Source organism: Tachypleus tridentatus, chromosome 5 (genome assembly GCF_004210375.1).
Source record: "Tachypleus tridentatus isolate NWPU-2018 chromosome 5, ASM421037v1, whole genome shotgun sequence".
In the NCBI taxonomy this organism is placed as follows: Eukaryota; Metazoa; Arthropoda; class Merostomata; order Xiphosura; family Limulidae; genus Tachypleus; species Tachypleus tridentatus.
Window position 1 is genome coordinate 28334768 of NC_134829.1, and position 21290 is coordinate 28356057.

The 21290-nt window shown below is 32.1% G+C and overlaps 1 protein-coding gene across 8 annotated transcripts in view; it reads right to left on the reverse strand.

Moving 5' to 3' along the window:
- The window catches only part of LOC143250810 (uncharacterized), a 222342-nt gene that overhangs the window by 71916 nt on the left and 129136 nt on the right, over positions 1 to 21290 (reverse strand). For all 8 annotated transcript variants that reach the window (XM_076501840.1, XM_076501838.1, XM_076501835.1 and 5 more), the window contains 2 exons: positions 11359 to 11569; positions 1748 to 2663 (listed from right to left, as the gene is read on the reverse strand). In XM_076501840.1, the coding sequence (XP_076357955.1) occupies positions 1748 to 2663; positions 11359 to 11569 (1127 nt within the window). The remainder of the gene's footprint in view (positions 1 to 1747; positions 2664 to 11358; positions 11570 to 21290) is intronic.

Genomic DNA, 21290 nt, shown 5'->3' on the forward strand with positions numbered 1-21290 from the left:
GTAATAACAATTCCACTGCAGTCAAAGTTTAAGTAGTTTTCAAAAGAAGGTTACATCAGTTCGTTATACAATATTACAAGAATAAAAACAAATATTTGGATATGTTACTTACTAGTAAAGTGAATATATTCATAATATATTACATGTTTTAACCATTCACACCACTATAAAATAATGTTTTATTTGTTAGTTAATACACATTAGAGCGAGTCACATAATGGACGCTTAACGTTGCAATTTGTACTGTCGTGACGTAAATAAAACGTGTACATATAATGAACCACGAGAAATATAAAAGAATACTGTGGACCTCAAAAGAGCAGGACACAAATTATTTGTTTTTGAATTTCGCGCAAAGCTGTACGAGGGCTCTAGCCGTCCCTGAATTAGCAGTGTAAAACTAGAGGGAGGGTAGCTAGTCATCACCACAGACCGCCAACTCTTGGGCTACTCTTTTACCAACGAATAGTGGGATTGACCGTCACGTTATAGCGCTCCCACGGCTGAAAGGGGAGCATGTTTTATGCAACAGGGATTTTAACCCACGACCCTAGGTTTACGAGTCAAACGCCTTAACCCACCTGGCCAAGCCGGGCCAACAAATGAACTTCAAAAAGAGAAAGAAATATATGTATTTGTTACTCTTAGTTTTTGTTTCATTTACCTTTGAAACAAAACATTTCGAGGACCCTACGGAAGTACCTCTAGTACACTGTAAGTAAATCAGACCTTTTGTTTCACTTTATGTTACTCTGACCTAGATGTCAAGGTTAACTTGTTTGAATCTAATAAACCATTCAGTACTTCTATAAAATTGCATTTAATTCAAACAAACACTCTTTTTGGAAATTTCGGAGGCGTATAAAAACAATGGATAATATTAATGTCATTGATGAAGGACATTAGTAGATTAAATTACTAGAACAAACGCTGTGAGAACAACTGGTAGATTAAACTACTTACGGGAAATATTAGTTGCTTTGAGCACAAGTCGTAGAGACATTTAGTAATGCACATATTACAAATAATGGAACGTAGTTATTGAGAAAGGAATAAGAAAATTTGCTGGAAAGGATAAATACGAGAAGATGATGTTGGACGATGGGAATATTCTTGAGAGATAGTCTTCTGAGTGATGATTATAGAAAGTAGACTGTGGTATGTAAGATAACAGAAACAGTAAGTGAGGCGAGATTGAGAAGGTATGATCACACAGAAAGGTTGTTTGTTTGTTTCTGGATTTCACGCAAAGCTAGGTGAGCTAGCCGTCCTTAATTTAGCAGTGGTTTGTTGTTTGTTTGTTTTATAATTTCGCGCAAAGCTACACGAAGGCTATCTGTGCTAGCCGTCTCTAATTTAGCAGTACAAGACTTGAAGGTTTGTTTTTGAATTTTTGAAAACATGCTCGACCTTTCAGCTGTGGGGGCATTATAATGTTTCGATCAATCACACTATATTCGTTGGTAAAAGAGTAGCCCAAGAGTAGGCGGTGGGTGGTGATGTCTGCTGCCTTCCCGTTAGTCTTACACTGCTAAATTAAGGACGGCTAGCGCAGATAGCCCTAGTGTAGCTTTGCGCGAAATTCAAAAAAAAAAAGTCAATATTGTAATTGTTTCTTCTCTGTCTTTTGCTGCAAATAATTCCAAAAAGTTTGTTAAAGGTTTATCAAATTGATTACGTAATAAATAAACATAAATTCGCGATTGTCAGTTATAGGCAGACTATCGATATAAAAAAACCTACATACCTGGTTTTAATCAAAGTCTCTAAAAATAACTGAATATCGTCTGTAGAGATCGTCGCCAGATGGCCTCCCAAACTTATACAATGATTTTCTGCTGATTGCCAATTCATGTACTGATGAAAAAGTTGATAACAATAAGTTCCTTTTACAGTCCATGGGTATTCACAAAATGTGGTGTTTTGAGCCAAAGGAACTGCATGAAAGTTAACACAAAACCCTCGAGCTTCATTAACTGAGGTTGTAATAGCGTTTAGGTTAACTGTAATGTTTATGTTGTAACTGCCTGAGCGAAAGCGCAAGTCTTGAGTCACTTGCTCGTTCTGTCTTCCACAAAGTCTTACCACTCTGTCTAAACTCGAAACTTCAATAAACTCTTTCAGACAACCGTGTTCTGACTTTACAGTGGACAGCGATGTTTCGAGGAAGCTAAACTCTAAGTCTATTTCGTATCCAAAAGGCACATAAAAAGCATAAAGGCAACTTTGCTTACTTACGAAGGCATAAGGATAGTCTTGGCTACAAACTGTGCCGTTCTGTTGTGTTATTGTCACATTTCGACATTGTTTCGAAGAACGGAACTTCAAAAGAAATCCTTTTCCTTGAGTCATTCCTTTGGTGTGAAAGTGCACACTTAGCGTCTCATGTTGAGACTCAAGAGGTTTATTAATTCTTGAATAACTGGAATTTCCACACAAGAACACTTCTCTCTTTTGTTTCAAAGGAAAAACACAAACGTAATCTTGAGCACATTGTGTTTGCGCATTTGAAGAATACACGTCAATCTCTATGACCGTAAGAAAAATTCTGTATCCAGGTGGCGCTTTGATATGGTAAAAGTAGTCTTTTCCTGGTAAATATTTTGCAGGAAAGTTTGGACTTGTTAGGAGTCCTTGAAGAGCGTCCACAGAAACGTTGCTGTCTGAAAATTTTAAATAGCAAAGCTTCAAATGTGTTTATTGGCTATTCACACAAAACCAGAATAACATGAACTGCTGCGTCTTTGATTGAGCTGATCATGAAACAAAATGGATTAAATTCTACTCCTCTAACCAAGTTAATTAATATAAAAGATATTAAATGTTCCCTCTCTAATCAATTGAAGCAATGCCAACCTCATTAACTTTTACTTCCCTGATAGATCTAACCAAGAACAATAACTTGTACGTCTCTGAATGATCTGACGAACATATATAAATAGCTACTTAATACTATTTAACATAAACTTAATTAAACAGGTTCGATAAACTAGAAGAGCGCTCGGTAGAGTGCAAACCTCCGTCAAGCAACGTTGACAATATTCGACCCTCAAAAAAACACAAAAAAACTAACTAAAATGTGTTCAAATGTCCGTCGTTATGCATACATTGACCGTTTCTAGTAAGACAATAAGTAATACTATTCTACATGTGTCCAAAAAGTTTCACCATAATTTGATCATTTTTGACTGAATAATAAAGCAAAAATAACTTGGTAATTTGTTATTACTCGTTGTCTGGACTCCGTTAGCATAAAACGACAAAACTGCAGGTGTTGTAAGACAAGTTGAAAATAAAACAAAGAAAGAAGATAATTTTAGTTTTCTAAATAATAATTTGCTGGTATATATATAGGCGTTTCTGGTTATTAACAAATAATTGCCTATGTCCTGAACAGCTACGTTCAATACCCGCATGGGACTATTGAAACTTACTCAACGCAAGAGACAACATGCTAACATGCCAAAGAACTTAGATTCAAACAAGCTCCAGGGATTGAAACTCGTAGAAGACATCATGCCTGTTGATTTTGTAATACAGCTGACGGAAAGATGCATACAGACAATTTTATACAATGCAAGTTATAGTTAAATAAATTGTAAAATATATATCATTCCTAAACAAAAATTCACAGCACATGTATTTACTTCTACCATGTACAAGCTAGTTGAAATTTGTTACGAACCTAAACTAGGATTGTGACAACAAATTGTTTTATTTATATAAAACGAATACAAATTTGAAGTTATTTGTTTTTTTGTTTTTAGAAGCATAAATCTTCTACGATGAGCTATCGACAGTGTACCCACTGCAGGTATTGAATCCAAAATTGTAACTTTAAAATCCTTAAATGTATCGGTTCACCACTTATAGAGAGCAATAAAAACAGACACGGAAGTTACGTAAATCGAATGAAAAATTTCGAAATAATAAATAAATCATCTTTGTATTAGAAGCTTTTTCTCTATTGCGAAGAAACTAGATTAACAAATAATATCTGCTAATATCAGAATTAGCTATTGAAGGAGGAATTGATGGTAATCTGAGATTTGTTCAGACTGGAGAACAAGGAGAAAAATTAGAGTTGAGTTTTAAGACGAGCCTACATAATGGAAAAGGATATTTGAACTGAACAACTGGATCTTCGATGGTTTTAAATGCCAGTTGCTAAATGATTTGACAATAAGCATTCCATTTATCACGATTATTTGACTGAATTATAGAGCAAAAATATTGTGAAAAATCGGTTCCCATGTCTTAAGGCGTGTTTTTAAAGTTTAGGAAGTTTCTTAGAATTGATTTTAAGTCTTGTAAATATTTATCTTTTATTTAATATCCTCATTTAGTAAACATTTTTATGCTGTTTTGAATGCTAAAAATAACTAATATAAACTTTAAATTAACAACCTTCGTAAGGATATTATGGATTCTTATGTCCTTGACCCTCTAAAATTAATCATTTTAGTCATAGCCAACTTGAGTCATAGTCCAATGTTTGTACCAACTTTCGTTCAAACCCATTCAGCCGTTCGAGAAAAACTTTGCTGACAAAAAACACACACACAGAAGGTTATGTTTACATATCTTTAAAAACTTGGTTTATTATTGATTATCAGCAGTTCTATCATATCCACAAATTAATCTAAGTCCTAGTTGACTAGCTTCAAACTAATTAGTCCGAATACTGGTTGATTAGCTACAAACTAATTCACAGGAGAAAGGAATAATAAAGAGTATTTTTGAAATGTGATGCATGAGACAAAATAATAATAATAGAATCGAGGTCTCGAACTGTGTGATCAAATTTGTCTACCCTCCACATCATTGGAATCGTCGTTCCATTTTCAATAAACGAGGCAACCGCGAGCAGTAGGTAGGGTTAATATCTTTCGTAAGCTGAGATTATAAAGCATCACGTTCAAGCATTTGGTATTTTGAAATCATTTGTACAACAGATAAATATGATTGTGTCGGTTCTTATTTTACAAAGATAAGTGTAAGTTTTCAAAGTTCATTTGCAGCTGTATACTGTTTTTCAGACATCGTACGATTAGCAGTAAGTCAATGGATGAATTAGTTGCGTTGCACTTAGGGATAGTTTGCGGATTTTATGTGTTTAGTTGATAAATTCCTGCTCCAAATTCTAGTTTCTGAATTGTTTTTGTTTAGAAAATATGGAGTCTTTTATACATTTTGTTTGGCACTGAACAGTTTTGATTATTTTCCACAATGTTGTTTGTACATTTTGTTTGGCACTGAACAGTTTCGGTGCTAGATTATTTTCCATAATGTTGTTTGTACATTTTGTTTGGCACTGAACAGTTTCAGTGCTAGATTACATTTTGTTTGGCACTGAACAGTTTCAGTGCTAGATTATTTTCCACAATGTTGTTTATCACTTTTTCTATCTTAAAGTTTATCATCAGTTTAAGATTTTATAAATGCGTACTTATAACTTATATTCTAATATGGACATTCAGTCTTACCCAATTACGGAAAACAAACTAGTTTAACTATTTTAAAATCAACTGCATCGTGATTTTCTAATTAATTATAAAAATTCAAATCTAGTTCGCAAATTCATTAATTTAAAGTTTATTTAGCATTCAAAACAGCATAAAAATGTTTACTAAATGGAGATATTAAGCAAAAGTTAAATGTTAACAGAACTTTTAAGATCAATTTCAAGAAGTTTCCTAAAATTTAAAAACACAATTTACATATATATATATATCAATCATATTTATTTAAGTAACTAGGTTTAAACTTGAAACAATAAATTATTAATTGAAGGTATACAAAAATAATTGATTAAATTAATTCAATTAAGAAGAAAAATTTGAAACTTTATGTAGATTTTTTCTTTTTTTTTTTTTAATTATATGTATAATGAAATACAAAAAGTGGTGTCCCGTGGTTTGAAGCTTTTGCACTTGTGTTGAAACTAAAATATGTATACCATTTTCTTTAGTTTGAGTTATTGTTGCATAATGGTTTTAAACATCGGATATGGCCTAAAGAATCATGCCATAGTATTATAAATATACATACAGTTACTCCGGTACTATCGCGTTCAAAGTATGCCGCATCCTGTTGATTGGCTGTCTCAGCAGAGGGGATAGGGGGGTGTTGTCATCAAAGATGACGAGATCACAGTTCCAAAAGTCAGGGACGCTCCGAATGATTATAGCAACCATGATGTAATTGTTCAACAAAGCGTCATCAGAGAGTGCAACTAATTTCTGGAGGGCTTAAATTATTGTTTGATACTAGACAGGCGGTCATAATAAATGACTACGTCACAAAGTATGAAACGTGTTTTTAAGCTTCCATGACTCTTTAATACATGTCTCAACAACAATATAATTAATTAATTAAATCATCCTCAAAACGACATTTAAAATTATTTTAATTAAATAATTTATAATTAATCAATTACATAATTTATATGTCGTTCATGAAAACATTTATAATCACAACGTTCTAAAAAGATACTTAAAGTCATTAATAATTAATTCATTAAATCAATTCCAATTAACTTGTCATAAATTCTTACTGGTAATTCATCAGTTAATTAAGACTCCCATCCTAAAAGGACTATATCTTACTGAAGTGATTTACGATTTTCAGTGATATAATAAAATGTCAAAAACCTAATTTACACGTTTTACAAAGGAGCAGCCCTAAAAGGATCATTACATTTCTTTAATTAATCCTACAAGGACAATACGGTGTTGAAAAGGTTTTCGTATTACATTTCATGTCACAACTGTGCTTCGGTTATCGTCAGGTTCACAAAGAAAGAAAGAGGTAACTTACCGATAGCTGACCACATGTTTGAAGGTGTTTGTGTTGAATGATAGCTACGAACCTTTATTGGTTTAATTTGTATGGTATGACTTAAAGTGAATATTCTATTGAAAATGGTAAATTGTGCTATTTTAAGTATTAGTTTCTAATTGTTTAAAGAATAATATGTGATGACCCCTAAGGTAATGACAGCCTCTTCATTCTAACTGTTGATGACGCATTGGGACAATGATGTTTTGATCGTTTGCTTACAATATAAGTGGCCTCATAATCATATTTGATACAATTTCAAGATTGTATGTGCCCACAGATTAGTTTCAATTTTTGTGAACTTTTAAACAAACAGTAAATAATTCATTTATTATTTTTAGTTGTAGCAAAACAACTGTAAAGTTTGTAACAAATACAAGTGAAATTATTTTTTCGAAAAGAGTGATACCAACATGGTGTTTCCCAAGATATTTCAGACAATTAGCATGTTCTATGTGTGACTGTTATGATACTGATTGTCATTGAAATAAATCCTGGCCATTTTCAGTGATTTGATATCTTCGTCTAATGTAACAATGTTTCATGAGATAATAATGGAAATTCACATACTTAAGTATAATTGATCTTTCATTTTGTTCCAAGCCAATTGACACAGCTTAACACCACAGTATGCACGCTAATCCGTCGAATATCGAGAATATGCAGTTAATATGTTGTATGACTATGTAATGAACTTATCTAGATAGCAACAATGTTTCATCATTGATAATTGCACTTCAGAAAATGTACAGTTTTTAAAAATACAAAATGATGTATTAAACTGATATGCGTCATTACATGTTTACAGTGAGCCACCTATTTTAATTGCATTGTGAAAACATAGACAGCGACAATATCCTATAATTAATTTCTATTTTAATAAAACGTTTTTGTCAATATAAATGTTTCACATTTAAGGAAAACTTTAATTTTGCTCTAAGTAGACTGAAACACTCTAATAGTGTTTGGGACACAGTATATAATAATTTATGCAGATTAACAAATTACATATTTAAACATTCTGTAAATAACTTTAAATTTCAGCAATTAAAATATAATGTACATATGTAGAGTTCATTATTAATACATATCAGTCTGATTGAATATATATATATTGATCTGTAAAAGTGAGTGTTAATTATTATAGTAACAGATCGTTTTTGTTACAAATACTTAATCATTACCAGAACACTTGGTCCTTGGACTAGCTAGCCATTTATTGCAAAATAGACTTTGTCATTCTAATTATACGGTTTTCTAATTTTGTTTTGTCTTAAACAAGACATTCTTTGGCCAGGAATACCAAACACTGCAGACTATCAAGCTTTACTTATGTTTCTGACATTTTAAAAACATATTATTATATCACTGAGAATCACTTGAGTATGATATATTATATCACTGAGAATCACTTCACTATGATATGGTTCTTTATATCACTGAGAATCACTTGAGTATGATATATTATATCACTGAGAATCACTTCATTATGGATATGGTTCTTTATATCACTGAGAATCACTTGAGTATGATATGGTTCTGTTAGGAAAGGAATTTTAATTAACTGGTAATTTATTTTGTTTCTTTAGAATTAAGCACAAAGCTACATAATTGGCTTTCTGTGCTCTGTCCACCAGGGGTATCGAAAGCCAGTTTCAAGCAATGTGAATCTGATGACAATACCGTTGTACCACTTGGAGACTAGTTAACTGATGAATTAGCGTTAAGAGTTCTTTTTTATGACGAATTAATTATAAATGATTTAATAAAGCATGTTAAGTGTAATTTTAAGGACATTAATTATTAATGTTTTAATTAAGTAAAATAATTTACAATTACTTAATTAATTAATTTTAAGCATCACCTAAAAACGATTTAACTAATTAATTGTATTATTGTTGAGACATGTATTCTATACGTCATGTCCGTCTTAAAATATGTTCTCTACCTTGTGACGTAATCATCCATCATGGCCACCTGTCTGGTATCAAATTATAATTTCAGCTCTCTATAAGTTAGTTGTACTCTCAGGTGACACTTTGTTGAACTATAACATCTAGTGGCGACGTTTGGAACTATGATTATGTCATTTTTAATTGATGACATCACCCCTTCTTCCCTCCATAGATGCAGCCAATCAGTGTGAAACAGCCTTCTCTCGCTGCAGTAGTGCGGGGCTAACTGCTATTAAAGCTAAAGTAAGCGATATTGTCCTAACAAATTTTAATAATTAAGATTTTTTAAAAACATAATCCTAGTACAGAAGAAATTATAACTTTAAAAAGTTTGACTAAAATTTGAAATAGTGTTATAATTAAAATTAAAAACGAACCTGCCAGAAATATTGAAAGTATCATGATAAATCGCAAATATATCTCTTACAATTACAATAAAGTCAGTTTATTGACTCAAAAAGAATATTCTACAGTAAGATCACGTGGTACTCTTACTCCTGTTTTAGATGGTATTCCTAAAGTTCATAAAGAAGGCTGTTCTGCTAGACCTATTGTTCTAAATATTGGAATTTATAATCATGAACTCGCTAGTTTTTAACGAAATATTTGGACCAATTTATATACAATAATTATGGCGTGAAAGACTGTTTGCGAGTATTATGGATTATGCCAGTTTTGATAGAGAATCTCTGAATCTCTTGAAAGAAACTCTACAACTAGCTACCGAATTGACGTATCATGAAGATCATGAAACTGGACAATACAAGTTTGTTTTCGGGCAGGTTTTAATATCCACTACCAAGAACTTCCTCTTCAAAGGAATAATTTAAGATTAGATTGATGGTGTTGAGATTGACTCGAGACTAGTACCTTCTCTTGACAACCTATCTGAAGAACAGTGGCTAAACAGTTTTCTTGACAACTTTAAACTATTATGCTGGTGATATATTTATATCTTCAAGATATTTGAAGATGTAAATCAATTTTTTATTAAATATCTCAGTAACTGTCATCATTGGATCAGGTTAATTGTCGAATATCAAAATGACTATTAACTTGCCTTTCTTAGACAAGCTGATAAACAACAATCAAGGTAAATTTGAATGTGAAGTTTCCATATAAAACATTCACAGGCTTATATTTTCGCTTGCTTATTTTCATCTCATTCGTTCAAAAATATAATTAGTACTTTGGTTTATGGTGCTTAAAAACCACCAGCATATTTGAATATCTGCATAAAAACTAAATAACATACAGTTTTATTTATACAATAATGGTTTTTCAGTGAATTTTGTTGATTACATAGTAAATGCATAGACATTTACGAACAGACATGGGATATCAATAATGAATCAAATACACGAGGATTTTTGTAGAATGTACCCACAGATATATTTACGTTGATTTTTAGACCAGAACGTGGATGGCAAATTTTATTCAGATTTAGGAACATATATTATTAGATGACATAAAAAGATAATTTATGAATTTAAAATTCCCAGTGTATTTGGTCTACCCACAGATGGCTGAAAACGCGTGTACAAGAGCGTGCAAATTTGTTAAATAATAATAAGCAAAGTGAAACAAATTACGTCGTGTGTAACAATGAGGTAGTATTAAACACATCTACGTTTAAGACCCTATCAAAATACAACAATATCAGAAGTTTATTAGGCAAAGAAACATTGTTACTTCGTAAACTAAATTCTTAACTAAATGCAACAAGTCCATTTGGTGATACATTGTTGAAAATATAATTTTCCGCTTGTTCAGGTGAGTTATTGTCCCTTCACTGGCACACCATCATGTCGGCGAGCTTAAAATGTTAGAATCCATGTTTCGATATTGGTGGTAGGCAGAGCATAGATAGCGCATTGAGTAGGTTTACACTTAAGTACAAACAAAACATGCCAGTTAATAAATGCCTAGTAATATGTTCTTTTGTTTTTTAATACGTAAATGTTGTTGGTTTTTTTCTGTTGAGTGTAGCGCAGTTTCTGAGTGTAATTCTGTTAAACTGCCTTACTCTTGCATCATTATTGCAAAAAAATATTTAATTTGATGTGCTAAAGACGGCTCAGCTGTAAAATTAAGATTTAATTATATCGCTAAAAATCAAGGCTCGATCCTATCGTGTAGCTTTGCATAACAAATAAGACGTTAAGTACTCTTTTCATTTTGTTCATTGTTAAATACATAGAGCAGTTTTTTAAGAGTAAGTTCCCATATGAAAAATAAAATAAGGTGGAACAATATATTATTTTAGGAATGATTTTGCTAACAAATAATAATCAGTGAAATGTAATACACTTGTGTTTGTTATTATCTAGATATGAAACATATAGCATCTAGAATTTTGAAGTTGCGTTTTTTGTTGTAATTTAATTTTTTGTAATAACTTTGTATTGACTGTACTATTTGTAACTGGTATTATAAACTATGAAGACTGGTTATTTGTAGAAAATAAAGACCAGGAGACCGAGGATTGTTAGGTAGGGTGTCATTCTTATAAAATATTCGGATATTTCATTTTCAGTAAGTCTTTGAATTAAATCCTACTTACTTTCAACCTTGTCTAACGAGGAAAACACAGCCAAAAATCGGCAATCCTCACACACATACACCGTCAGAAAAAAATAGCAACCGACAGCAACAAAGAAAGGTTCGTTTTTGTAACGTTTGGTGGCGCTGACTATATGTCCCGGTGAATTCTCGTCATCAACAGTTAGACGAAGCCAGCTAATAGATGTCGCTGGAGAGGTTAGATTTAAAAGCTGTGAAAATAAAATAAAAGGTTTAAATCGACTCTGAATATCATAAAATTATAATTTGATATTTCGCCATGCTTAATACGAAACCTAATCTAAATGTATTCAATAATAACTTACTTTAAAGCAAGTGGGATTATTTAATATTTTACCATTATAATAAATTTTTAACGGAAGCTGTCTCTTCTTGAAATTGATGTATCACAAATATTTTGTATCCAGAAATTTGAACACAAGAATTATGAAAATAATTACTACTAGTATTCAAACATTTTCCAAGAGATAGGTAGAGCAGAAATGCCAGCTCTGCATGAAATGTCTTCCATCATATTTGTCCCTGTGTCTGTTTTAACCTAATATCTTAAAAAAAAAAGAAAATAACTACAGAAATGTCCCGTAAAACACGTAAAGCTCCATAATTTGTTGTTAGTCGTTGTCTAGCCTTCAATGACATTTTTAAAGTTATAAAATAAAATGACAAAACTGCAGGTGTTGTAAGACACGTGGAAAATAAAACAAACAAAGAAAATAATTTCAGTTTTCTAAACAATAATTTGATGTTATGTATAGACGATTCTGGTTGTTAACAAATAACTGCCTATGTCCTGAACAGCTGCGTTCAGTGCTCGCGGGGGACTATTGAAACTTACTCAACGTTAGAGACAACATGCTAACACGTCAAAAAAATTAGATTCAAACAAGCTCTAGGGATTGAAACTCGTATAAGACATCATGCCTGTTGATTTTGTAATACAGCTGACGGAAAGATGCATACAGACAATTTTATACAATGCAAGTTATAGTTAAATAAATTGTAAAATATATATCATTCCGAAACAAAAACTCACAGCACATGTATTTACTTCTACCATGTACAAGCTAGTTGAAATTTGTTACGAACCTAAACTAGGATTGTGACAACAAATTGTTTTATTTATATAAAACGAATGCAAATTTGAAGTTATTTGTTTGTTTGTGTTTAGAAGCATAAATGTTCTACGATGGGCTATCAACAGTGTACCCACTGCAAGGTATTGGATCTAAAATTTTAGCTTTAAAATCTTTATTGGTTTCTGTTCACCACTTATAGAGAGCAACAAAAACAGACACGGAAGTTATGTAAATCGAATGAAAAATTTCGAAATAATAAATAAATCATCTTTGTACTAGAAGCTTTTTCTCTATCGTGAAGAAACCAGATTAACAAATAATATCTGCTAATATCAAAATTAGCTATTGAAGGAGGAATTGATGGTAATCTGAAATTTGTTCAGATTGGAAAACAAGGAGAAAAATTAGAGTTGAGTTTTAAGATGAGCCTACATAATGGAAAAGAATATTTGAACTAAGTTTCTGGATGATTTGGCAATGTGCATTTTAGTTGTCACGAATTTTTGACGAGAAAATGTACACTGAACATTGCTTCGTTATTAATTTATAGAATGAATCATTAGAGTTAAAGAGAAAGTAATTAACTAACATTTAAATCAAGGTTATGGAATAATTATAAACATGAATGGTTAAGCGACAAGGGGTCGTTATACAGTAACAACGGTGTTTGAACAGAGCTCCTGTTTAAATTGATAAAATAAAAAGTAGAGTTGGGATAAATTATAGAAATATTTGGAAAATATTTTGATCACCAAGTCTTTAATAAATGTTTTACTCTCTCTGTTTTAGAGAGAAGAAATTTGATAAGAAGAAAGTATAGTAAATTTGAGGAAGTGTAACAAACGAAATCATTAGAAACTGACTAGTTCTGTGTTTTTTATTGAAAGAATAACTTGCCAAATTTCAGTAGATAAGTTTTTTAAGGCGAGGAAAATGAAATTATTAGAAGAAAATGTAACAAGCTGTATTTTAAAGAAGCAGACCAAAAACAATAAAAATAGATCGGAGATAGAATACATGAAATTCACCTGGAATTAGAAGAATATAGAAAATAAATTCACACTGAGTTAAAAACAGAGAATAAAGAAGTAAAAAGAATGAGACAACTTTAGACGAAGGGGGTGAAAATAGGAAGACAAGAGAAAGATGTAGATCGAAGCAAAAATTCGTAATTTAGGTAAAATGTTTGTATAATCCTTAGAAAGAAGACGGAAGTTGTTATTGGCAGGAAATAAAAAGCGTGCAAAAGAAATCAAACTATAGATTGAAGAACAGGTGTAAAACGTTGGTACAGAAGACGTAGGAATTTTCTCCATTACAAATTACTCAAGCATTCGAGAAGAGATGCAAAGAGGAAAGTGGCCGAGACCTCTATCAGTAAAATCTGAACAGGAACAAGAAGAAAGAAATTTGAACGTATGGAAATTTATGTTTAACAGGATGCACGAAATGTAGAATTATCAGAAAGGAATTATTTGATTTTATCAAAAGTGAGAAGAGAAGGAAGATAAATGTGGTATATGATGAGATAACAACTGAAGGCAAAATATTGTGACTCGGAAGATGAAAATTCAGAGCTGGTGATTACTATGAAAGCATGAAACTGGAAGAAAAGTATATAAGATTAGTTAGCGACGAATACGAAACAAGAAAATATTGTGAATGAAAACAACAGAATAGGAAAGAAAAATGGATGGCATAGAGAAAACAAATAAACAGGTAAAAATAATACAGAAAATGAAAAATGAAATGTTCAAATTTTATTGTGAATTTTGACGGGATTACTTAATAGAATAAGAATTTTGGAGAATATATTTAAAACATGAATTGAGTATTCTAATTTCCATAAAGAAATGAAATAATTTGTGAATGACGTATGATCTAATTCATTTTTCATTTGCTACTCTCTCTACAGTAGACTAAAGTTTAGCTGATTCATGGCTCCTCAGTACATAAAGTGATTTACTATTCGATTCAACATTGTTTATCTCATGAATAAGTAAGGTTTGTGCTATTCGGAAGTGCGGTTTGTCATTGATTTTTGCCAAGATCTTAAATTAACTGGAATGAGCAACAACGTGACATTATGTTGGAGCTTGTTTAAATACACTTGGCTTTATGATGAATTTTAGGTTAGAATGTTCTTTAATTCGTGATATCGGTACTTTTAGTAGAATCAATATAGCCTTGCTGACAGCAAATACAAGTAAATTTATATACTTAATAAGATGATCGTAAGATCGGAATGTGACCCTCAAATCATAGGCTACAATTAAGTTTAAACCTATATCTTAATTGCATCTGCATATGCATCTTTTTAACGATATATTTCAATTGATTCTTAATGGTTAATTAATATTTACTTACGTAAGATGAACTGGTAATAAGAAGATATTTTGGCATTTCAAGGTACCTGGTATACTGATACTTCACTTATTTAACAAATTATTAAGCATTTTATTAACTAAAAAACTTGGAAAATCATTTCATAAGATAATTCCTTGATGCTATTAAATTCCTTAGCAAGACCTCACATGTGCTAAATATTTTGTATGTAAAGTAAACTAGCATTTTGACTAAACTTTCTTTGAAAATATTTAGAATAAAACTTACAACAATCAAACGAAACAACACTGTAAATACTTTATTATTATACACTTCGCATTTAAATTGACCATTGTTCTGTATGCCTAATTTCAAATTGAAGTAATTCAATTTAGAGAGGTAGGAATGAGGAGGAAAAAAATTAAATTACGGAAATAAGCAAACACTTTTAAATATTTGCATTCATTAAAAAATATAAATAAAATTTGCTTTTAGAAACATTTTAAACGTATTATTTCAGAATTTCTAAACTGAGTTAATACTGGTTTATCATATCTGTGGTGTTTTTTTAATAACAAAGCCTACGTTTGTCATTCTCAAAGGACAGAAAGTGAATATGTTTCATTAGAGAAAAACTACATCGCGCTATCTGCTGTGTCCACCAGTGGGAGAATCGAGCCCCTGATTTTAGTGTAAATCCGAATACTTACCGCTGTCCCAGTAGGGAAACAATTCGTGGGGAGTATTTACCTGTTTTTTTTTTTATTTTGCGTTAAGCTACACGATGGCTATTAGCGCTACTCATCCCTAATTTAGCAGTGTAAGACTAGAGGAAAGACAGTTAGTCATCACCACCCATTACCTACTCTTTTACCAACGAATATTGGGATTTACCGTCACATTATAACGCCCGCACGGCTGAAAGGGCGTAGATGTTTAGTGTAACGGGGATTCGAACCCACCACCCACAGATTAAGAGTCGAGCGCTTTAACCACCTGGCCATGCCAGGTGCTCTTGGGGAGTCTCAAAATTAATATAAACTTGAAGAATAACTTAAATGTTATCTATCACAAACTTTAACTTACTACCGTGGTTAAAGATATTATTTTTCATACTGTAAATCCAACATCCTTCTACTTTTATTTACCCAACTTCAAGTTTGAAAAAACTGAAATTTTGGCGTGTACTTTGGAACAGTAAAGAAGAGTCATCAATATGGTACGATCCTGGTCTATTATAGAAAAAAATATGAAAAGCCAATCAGAACCAAAACTAAAAAAAAAACAAAAAATCTCGTATACCAGGAAGAACTAATAGAAATACTAAAGGTATGGGGGTACAGCAATACGATACGAGTATCACATCGTGAAGCCATGATGCCATTGTATCGTCCAGTGAGGTACGATACGATTAATGTATCTTCACGAAGTTTAGCAGACTTTCAGTAAACGTTATAAGGTATTTGTATAACAAAATTAAAATTTATAACAAATGAGTTTTACTAAAAATTAAAGATTCATTCAACAATGATGAGTATCGAGTATTATATGTTGTCTTCGCAAAAAAAACATTAAATGTGAAGTAACATAACACATTAACATTAATAAAATATATATCAACTTGTTTTTATTTTACTCGTCTTGCCAGCTGCCATTTAGTTGACGAAACCTGAGTAGTTGAAAAAAGCAATAACAGGGTAAAACGTGAAGTACTTAAATAAGACATTGGCAGCTGTAATACAGATACTAAATTACAAACAACACTAACAAACCTTATAAAAGACAGTTGGTGAAACATTTGTATCTGGATAAGTGTCGTATCGCAGCGTCAATAACTAGATACCTATCGTATCGACTACTATAATGAGATACGCAGTCTAAAAATATACACATTAATTTTAAGATCCCAACACCATACAAGCTTAAATAAAATAAATATTACCGAGAATCTTAACTAAATTAATCAAACTAGGTGAACTTCTATAATTTCAACGTTTTAAGAAAAACCAAAACACATAAATAAACCAAAAAATTAAAACTTCCTTCCTTTAGTGGTCACGATTTTACCTTAGTCTGTCATCAGATGAGACAAAAGGGCCTGCTCTTAAAGCATTTGTTAAACGAGTACATTTTATAACAAATGTAGTCGTTTGGTAAATATTCTCAGAACTAGTTAATAGATTAGACCAGAGATATATGTATACATGTGTCATTTTATTCCAGCCAAAAGCTTGTGGGTACTACAGATTTACGCCCTATCTTCAGTTATGATAAGTGAGTGGAGACACCGGGAAGAAGCGAATATGAATAAGAGATTATTTCATTTATGTATTCAGTTTTTGTTTTTGTTTTAAGATGATGATATTATTACACATTTACATCTTATTAAAGACTCAACAAGATTCCGAGATATATTTAAGCTCCTTTGACGTAATTATACGATTTACTGGTAAATGATTTTTGCATTAAACGATAGACAGTTTAACCACTTTTCCATATTATAGCCATGAGTTCGCTGAAAATTACAGTTTCCAGTTTGGAACGTTATGTGTTTTAACAGAATACATAGTGCTTGATTATACAAAGACATATTTATGTCAGCTGTGGGTGTTGTAATTCTCTATACTGTATGCACCATAATTAGCGCAATTCACTAAGCAGATACAAGTACATTCTACGAGATCTATCGTCAAATACTTATAGTGTTTTCATTGGACTTCTGGACTAAATCTCTTTAGAAACTTGAAAGTGATGAATTAAGGCGATTTTCAGTTTCCATCCTTGGTACAAAGACTGGAATTAGGTAAATCTAGCAATTTGAACTGGACAATTTCTACATAAACTCTGCACTCCAAGAAAATTGTTCTATTTGTTCTCATTCTTTTTTTACTATTTTGATGTAATAAACCAACTATTAGTACAAATGTTCTATTTCGAAAAGATGCGATTCTTTTCATTTTTATGAAACTATTCAAGGCCGTGTTATGATATAGTTAGCTTAGAATCTGGGCTCGAGTATTCCACGGCTAATTTAATCCGAGTTATTATGAAAGATCGTCCTCTAAGATTTGAAACATTTCATTGTAGACGTTCTTTTGACCGAGTGAATGTAATATTACAGTTACAAAAGCGTAAGGAAAGTTTCCACGTTATTTGAATGTCATACATCAAAATTCAGTTAAAACCAAAAATATGATTCAAATTATATTTTCCCAGTTTCAAAGATGTTTACCTATGAACTGAACTTTTCTTTAATGTGTAGTATATCTTTAAAACAGCTCTGAAAGTTATGAATAGTCTTGTTTATTTTTAAAGAATTGATAAGAGGTATTAGGGTTTTTAATGTTGATATATTTTTATTGATAACGTGTTTATAAATATTTAAATAAAGTTACTTTCTGTAGAGTGTTAAAGTTCAATGAAAACACAACAACAGTATTGGTTTAGGCCTGCTAAGACAACATTCGTTGAACTTTAAAGTTTGGTTTAAGTTTCGCGCAAAGCTAGACAAGGGCTATCTTTGGAAGCTATCTCTAATTTAGCAATAAAAATCCAGAGGGAAGGCAACTAGTCATCATCACCCACCACCAGCTCTTAGGCTACTCTTTCACTAACGTATAGTGGAATTGACTGTAAAATTATAACACTCTCATAACTAACAGAGCTAGCATGTTTGGTGGTAGGGAATTTCGAATCCACAACACTGAACTGAGCGACATCCTAACCATCTGGCCATGTTGAGCCTCCAAAATGTGATCCTTATACATCATTTCACCTTGATCCTATATTGGCTGTTGTTGTCACGTGACCTGCTTATTTGCATTTTCACAATGTTTCAAAATAATGCATGCAACCTTTTGTAAATTAAAAGTTTAAAAGATTATTAAAAAAAACATCTATAACTACTTTGTTCGAGGCATATCTACAAATTAATATTATTTTTCAAGAGTTTACCAAAAATAAAATATGGACGTAGCTAGTATAATTTGTTTTATGTTTCGGACGATTCAACTTTCAAAAATTACTACTTGCTTTTTTGTGTCCCATCTTAGTTTATGATGCTTTCTATTGCAAAGGTAACAAGCGTGTCAGCGGACTTACAACACTAGAAATCCGTGGAGGGCAGAGCACAGATAGCTCATTCTGCGAAATTTCAACTCACTCCAAACTATAATTCTTTTTTTAGGAAACGTTGTCCTTTCAGATGAAACAAGATCACATATGAAGGACTCGTGCAATGGGGTGAGACCATTTTCCCCCAAATATGCCTATTAAATTAAAAGCATCAAAAGGGTTGCTTTGATAAGTATGACACGTAGACACATTAAATAGGTATTAACGTTTGAGACTCCACGGTTGAAAGACATTCAACATAGAGTTGTACATTATTACTACGTATTCCAAATGAATTGAATGTCCTGTAAAGAATTCTTCAAATTTGTGGACAATTTCAGTTTGTAGTCCTTTCTTTGACTTATTGGTAAGTAAGATCAGCTCCTAATTATTTCAGTTTGGATATAAATAAAGCATAGACCAATTAAAGGAACTATATGCTCTAACGTATACAATATGCCTCGAATATCAAAGTAAAAATAAACTGACACTGAAATAAATGTCACGGAGTCATTTTATTGGGTGCTTCTCCTGTAAACCAAAGACAAATCTTACAACTCAAGGAAAACGAACTTATTTTTCGCAAAGAATAATTTCTGATATCACGAATTCAGTGAAGAAAATAAATTATTACAAGGGGCATAAAGATATTTTGTTTTATAAAGGTGGAATCGTTAACATTCATGGGTTGAAAATAAATTAAATACAATTGAAAGTTCAGAGGCCAAAGAGCTACGCAATAGGCTACCAACAATTTTCTATCACAGACAATAAAACACCAGTGTAAGTTCGTAAGATGATTACTGTCCCAGGAGAAGGAGTAACAGAATCAAGTGTTCTTTTATCCAAAATGTTTTACCATAGAGTTACTGCATATTTTATTATCCTAAATTATCTTGTCCAGTAAGGGATGAGGTACTCCAGAGAAAATCGGAAAACAAATAGGTCGTTTCTATACAAAACGACGAGAAACTTAGTGCCACCTGTTGTCCAAGTTCATTGTTTTAATTTTACTTATAGTGATGGAAGTTTAAACATATTTGTACGAACAAGTCAAAATATTGTAGCTGTCGAGTGCAATAATCTACTAGTTTTATACATACTTGCATTGATAACTGTGCTAACTTTACTCAAGGTACGAGACTCACTACCAGTCATGTTAACGGTGTTTATTTTACTCTAGGTATGAGACAAGTTACCAGTAGTGTTAACGGTGTTTACTTTACTCTAGGTACGAGACAAGTTACCAGTAGTGTTAACGGTGTTTACTTTACTCTAGGTACGAGACAAGTTACCAGTAGTGTTAACGGTGTTTACTTCACTCTAGGTACGAGACAAGTTACCAGTAGTGTTAACGGTGTTTACTTTACTCTAGGTACGAGACAAGTTACCAGTAGTGTTAACGGTGTTTACTTTACTCTAGGTACGAGACAAGTTACCAGTAGTGTTAACTTTACTGAGTAATGATCTCAAATATTCTGTTATTTCACTTCTTATGAAAAAGTTTCAGACATAACTACTTAAGTAATACAATCTGATTTATATAAGAATAGAAAAAGAAAACTTACGTCAATTGGAGACAGAGACTTTCGTGTGTAAACGAAAATTTGATGAGTCAGTTTACAACGCATAACTTTTAGTTGTTGTTTAAAGTTAACTATAAAGCTCCACAAAGGGCTTTCTGTGTTCTTCCACTAAGGGTATCAAAACCCATTTGCTCGGGTTGGAAGTCAGAAGACATACCGTTGTGCCAGTAGAGGCGCCTCATAAGTACGTAGACTTTATGAAGACTTGGTATCGTTTACAGACCTTTACATTTTAAGATAGTTTAATAATAAATCGGTGTTGAGGCGAAAATTAAAATGAATAGGTTTGTATGCATATATATATATATATACATACATATTTTTATGTAGCTTAGTGGCCTGGCATGGCCTAGCGCGTTAAGGCGTGCGCTTCGTAATCTGAAGGGTCGCGGGTTCGCGCCAAACATGCTCGCCCTCCCAGCCGTGGGGGCGTTATAATGTGACGGTCAATCCCACTATTCGTTGGTAAAAGAGTAGCCCAAGAGTTGGCGGTGGGGGTGATGACTAGCTGCCTTCCCTCTAGTCTTACACTGTTAAATTAGGGACGGCTAGCACAGATAGCCCTCGAGTAGCTTTGTGCGAAATTCCAAAAACAACAACAATTTAGCTTAGTTTTTATTTAGAGTTCTTCACCACTAGGTTGGAAGCCATAATAAGTTTAAATGAGTAAAAATTTATTTTTTATTACAGTAGTGTAATTCCACAGCACGTATCAGGCTTTCTCTGTAAAACGTTTTTTCTTTTTCATTGCACACTGTTATTGCATTACAAAGGACATTGAATAATTTAGTAAGTAATGGGATATAAGTAAT